General features: G+C 32.5%; 1 protein-coding gene across 2 annotated transcripts; it reads right to left on the bottom strand.

Moving 5' to 3' along the window:
* Nucleotides 1–749: 749 nt before the first annotated feature.
* On the bottom strand, nucleotides 750–1,747 carry LOC18105792 (uncharacterized). 2 transcript variants are annotated; one of them, XM_006374404.3, is made up of 3 exons: nucleotides 1,374–1,747; nucleotides 1,210–1,271; nucleotides 750–1,085 (listed from the first exon to the last, which is right to left on the bottom strand). In XM_006374404.3, the coding sequence occupies exons 1-3, from the start codon at nucleotides 1,459–1,461 to the stop codon at nucleotides 954–956; spliced, it is 282 nt and encodes a 93-aa protein (XP_006374466.3). In that variant the 5' UTR covers nucleotides 1,462–1,747; the 3' UTR covers nucleotides 750–953. The 2 variants fall into 2 exon arrangements, with proteins under 2 accessions (XP_006374466.3, XP_024442256.2); XM_024586488.2 differs by having other exon boundaries at nucleotides 750–1,094; nucleotides 1,374–1,745.
* Between the last annotated feature and the right edge of the window lie 2,355 nt (nucleotides 1,748–4,102).

Here is a 4,102-nt window from a genome sequence, read left to right as displayed (position 1 = left end):
TTAGCCAAAATGATTAATAGCTTGTACTTGGTAGGCCAAGGTGGCTTGTAGCTAGTACTTGCAAAAGGTCACTTGTTGTGGATGTGTGGACTCTCAGATGCTTAAGTAAGTATCTTCTTAGAAAGAGAAAGTACAATAATATTCTAGAGAGAGATGTTTTCAAATATATATGTAGTAGAGAATGAAGATTGTGAACCTTTATTTTGAATGATTTATGGTGTATTTATAGCCCATGAGTCTTGTTCTTCTATGGAGAGGAGGAGTTGGAGTGTAATTCCACCTTTATGATATTTTGAGTTGTATTGTGAACTGCATTCCACTCATTTTATACAGCAAAAGGATGGAGATATGGTAGGCTATGAGAGACTTTAATACACCTAATGGTATTGGTGAATGTAGACTTGTTTAATTTAGTATATTTGTTGAGAAATAATTCTTATAATATTTTATGTAAAAATCTATAGAATTGATGGCACTAGATTCAGGTATTATGTTTGAATCCATGGGTGTAGTGAATCCAACCATACCCAAGGTGCGATGACAAAAATCCTTGGGAAGTCCTCAGGCTCAACATCGAGATAACATGCGACATGCCCACCTTGTTGGCCTGGCAGTGCGGTAGGCCAAGCTATTGGATCTGGTAGGTGCTAGATCTAAGTTGCGTCTGGGCCTGGTATATTGTCAGGCCTATGTACTGAACTGACATCGTTTGGGCTTTATTGTGATTAAAAAAATAAATAATAAAGATATATCAGTAAAATCTAGTTTCATTACTAATCTTCAAAGTTTTAGATGGTTATACAGAAACCAAAATAAATGACTTCCAAACTATCTATATTTAGTGAGTTCCAAACTATCTGAACTTAATCATCAGCTAAGTAATGTTCTCTGATACATCCACACCTACAATAACTGAATGATAACTGAAGTGCACTCCTTTAATATTTGAGAAACTAACAATCAACACATCTGCCAAATTGTGGTCTTGGAGTGTGACGATTGTTGGCTCCAGATCCAGGATAATCGTTGAGTTCTACAATCTTTCTTCCATGTGCGATATGTTCATCGTGATCCTTCTTCTTGCTCTGGAGTACCTGTCAGCGGATGGATTGATATTCATGAACAAAATGGAGTTGAGAATATTGGGATTATAAAATCAAGCATCATGATCTTAGCTGTAGGGAAATCAAGAATTATATATTTTGTTACCAGGTGGGTGTCGTCAAGAATCGGAGGAACTTGATCATGACCATGCACCTGACTTCCAGTTCCTGGAGAAATAAAACAACACATCACAATCAAGAAGAATTATCGTATTAAGAGTAAAAAAAATGAAAGAAATGAAGGTGTTAAGAAGGGTATTCAAGACATACTCCTTGTTGAGATTGAAATATTGCTCCAATAAACAAGGTTAGAAATCAACAAAAAGCTTACAAGTAACCGAAAGAGCATTCCTGCCATTGCTGGAACAAGCTTCCTTACTCACAATCTAAGGGAAGCCCTCAAATTATGTGTATATATCATAGATGTTTCTGATAAAATAGACTTGCCAAAGTCAAAAAGTGACTCGAACACAACTCACTTGTGCTTGTGGGGGAGAGGGCCTGCGCGTTTTAAGTCCAGCCATAAGATCATACGGATCGAAGCCATTAAATTGTATATATTAGTCTGTGAAAGTGGGGGTGTAATGAGAACAATATATCAATTAACGTAGTGGGTAAAGATGGAGCACCTAAATTCGAGTGGAGGATGACTATAGAAATATGATGTCTTGCACTAATCTAGTGGGAATTAATATTTATTAGAGCCAAGGGATGTTCACTGCAAAGTTTGCTCCCTCCCTCTTTTATTTTTTATTTTATTTTGTTTTTCTGGGTCTTCGACGGCTTGCTCACATCCGTGAAAAGTGACAAATTCACAATAAATTAAAGCAATAAAATCGATATCTAAGAAGTGGGAGGTAAATTTAGAAGATATGCTATCTGATCAGCCAATAGTCATGTCCGTTGATAGTTTTTTCCTTTCATTTTTTGAATGCGTGGATCGCGACCAGTATTGATAGATGTTCTTAAAGTATAATCAATTTTTTTTTAATTAAAAAGTAGTTTTATGTTAATATATATAGCCTATCCTTAATATGCATAATTAAATAATATTATCTTGTTTATTTAAAAATATAAATTTAATAATATTTGAGAAATTCATATAAAACATAATTACTCATTTTTAGCAAGAATCTATTTCTTATACGAATATTCTTCTGGAAGGCCCTGCATTACCACACTTTTTTACCTGCATTTGGGTAACTAAAAACTTTATTTTTTTTCTATAATTATTACATGTCTTCTTGAAAAGATATATATTTTTTGTATTAAATTGTATTTATCTTATGTAGTTGAAAAATATAAAAAGTAAAAATTAAATTATGATTGCATAAACTAAGCATATAAACAAGTAATAAAATTAAAAATATATATATACATGCAAAATTATAAACATTTTCTAATTATAAACAAAAGATCAAACCTTTGAAATCGATTAAGGTTGCCGATGATTTATGCTTGACTCAACCAAGATTAATCAAACTACACAATCAAACAAACAAACAAACAAAAAAGGATACATAGTACAATTAAAGTACATGTACTATTTTTTCTCTATTTAAGTGCTATGATTTATGCTTATCTCAGCCAAGATTAATCAAACTACATAGTCAAACAAACAAACAAAAAAGGATAATGCAATTGAAGTATATGTACTATGTTTTTCTCTATTTAAGTGCTTATACTCATAAAAATCGATCAATAAGTGTCATTACTCAATTTTGACCTCCATTTTCAAAATATTTTCCAAAAAAAAAACAGTAAAAAAATAATATTCAAATTAAGATTTTTAAAATTTCTCGAGTTTAAATTGGATAAGATAAAATTTTTAATGCGGAGATGCATTTTGAGGGTTGTACTTGAAAAGAATTGGCCATGATTGAGGAAATTAAAAATGCCAAGGACCAAAATACTAAATTGGCTTAATTAAAAAGAAATCAAAGAAAAATGCCAAAATTGGCCAAAATTGTAAGAATTAAAGGATAAGGGATCAATGTGATAAGTTGGGACTATTAATTCAATCAAGAACTTAATCAAATGAATAGTTTTGATTTAATGGCCAATTTAACCTAAATTTAAAGAAATTGCATGTTCAAGGACTATAATGAAAATTCAGGGAGTTTGAGGGACCCAATTAACTTCAATCAGGGATCTAATTGAATAAATTTCAACTAATCAATCCAATTGCAGTTGCAAAGGTCTGCATCCCTCATGTCTTCTGTGTGTTTTGTTTTTATTATTATTATCAGAGTTTATGCATGTTTTTGTTTTTTTAATCTAACAGTGTTCATCCTAACCTATTCATCCAAGGGTTACAAGTTTACAGTCCTGACCCTGTCATTTTACACTTTGTTTGCCTGTAAGTACAACATAGGAAACATAAGAAAAGGAGAGAAAAAAAATAAAGAAAGGAGAGAACATAGCTGAGGGAGAGACATCGAGAGAGAGAGAAAAAGGGTTGATAAAAGCACTGATAGAGAGAACTAATACAAAGAGTTTCTAGGGTTATAGTGAGAGGAAGTAGTTAAAGTTGAGTTGAAAAAAATGAGAACAAAAGGAGAGACTTACTGGGAGGGAGATGCAAGAAACCTAGGAGACTAACTATCTGATCTAGTTGAATCAAGATTTTCTCTATTGAATTGGTGCATGCCTTTCCTTTTGTTGTTAACTACATTCATCAATGTGTAAAGCCAAGGGCGGAGGTATTTAAAAGGCTGAGGTGGGCTGTAGCCCAGGTGGAAAAAAAAATTCATAAAAATCCAATAACCCACTTTATAAAACCTTTTCCCCTGTCCTTTATTGGAAACCATAAAAAACCTAAACACAAATAATTAATTAGTTGTGAGACAATCAAATTCACATCATGCCTTTGTAACTTGGGGTTTCAACTTTCTTCTTCTCAACGGCATATATTTAGGTTTTGCAGAGGAATCTATACATAGAACTTAAAAATTGCAAAACCATCGGGTAAGAATTTTCAAGCCTTGACTTTTCATGTT

Source organism: Populus trichocarpa, chromosome 15 (assembly GCF_000002775.5).
Source record: "Populus trichocarpa isolate Nisqually-1 chromosome 15, P.trichocarpa_v4.1, whole genome shotgun sequence".
Taxonomy (NCBI): domain Eukaryota; kingdom Viridiplantae; phylum Streptophyta; class Magnoliopsida; order Malpighiales; family Salicaceae; genus Populus; species Populus trichocarpa.
This window is presented reverse-complemented; position numbering and strand designations above follow the sequence as displayed.

Excerpts from the sequence above, each read along its gene's own strand:
- LOC18105792 (XM_024586488.2), bottom strand. The coding sequence starts at position 1,461 with ATGGCAGGAATGCTCTTTCGGTTACTTGTAAGCTTTTTGTTGATTTCT. Across the intron at positions 1,272-1,373 it reads TATTTCAATCTCAACAAGGA|GAACTGGAAGTCAGGTGCAT; the intron begins GTATGTCTTGAA and ends TTATTTCTCCAG. Across the intron at positions 1,095-1,209 it reads TTCTTGACGACACCCACCTG|GTACTCCAGAGCAAGAAGAA; the intron begins GTAACAAAATAT and ends ATCCGCTGACAG.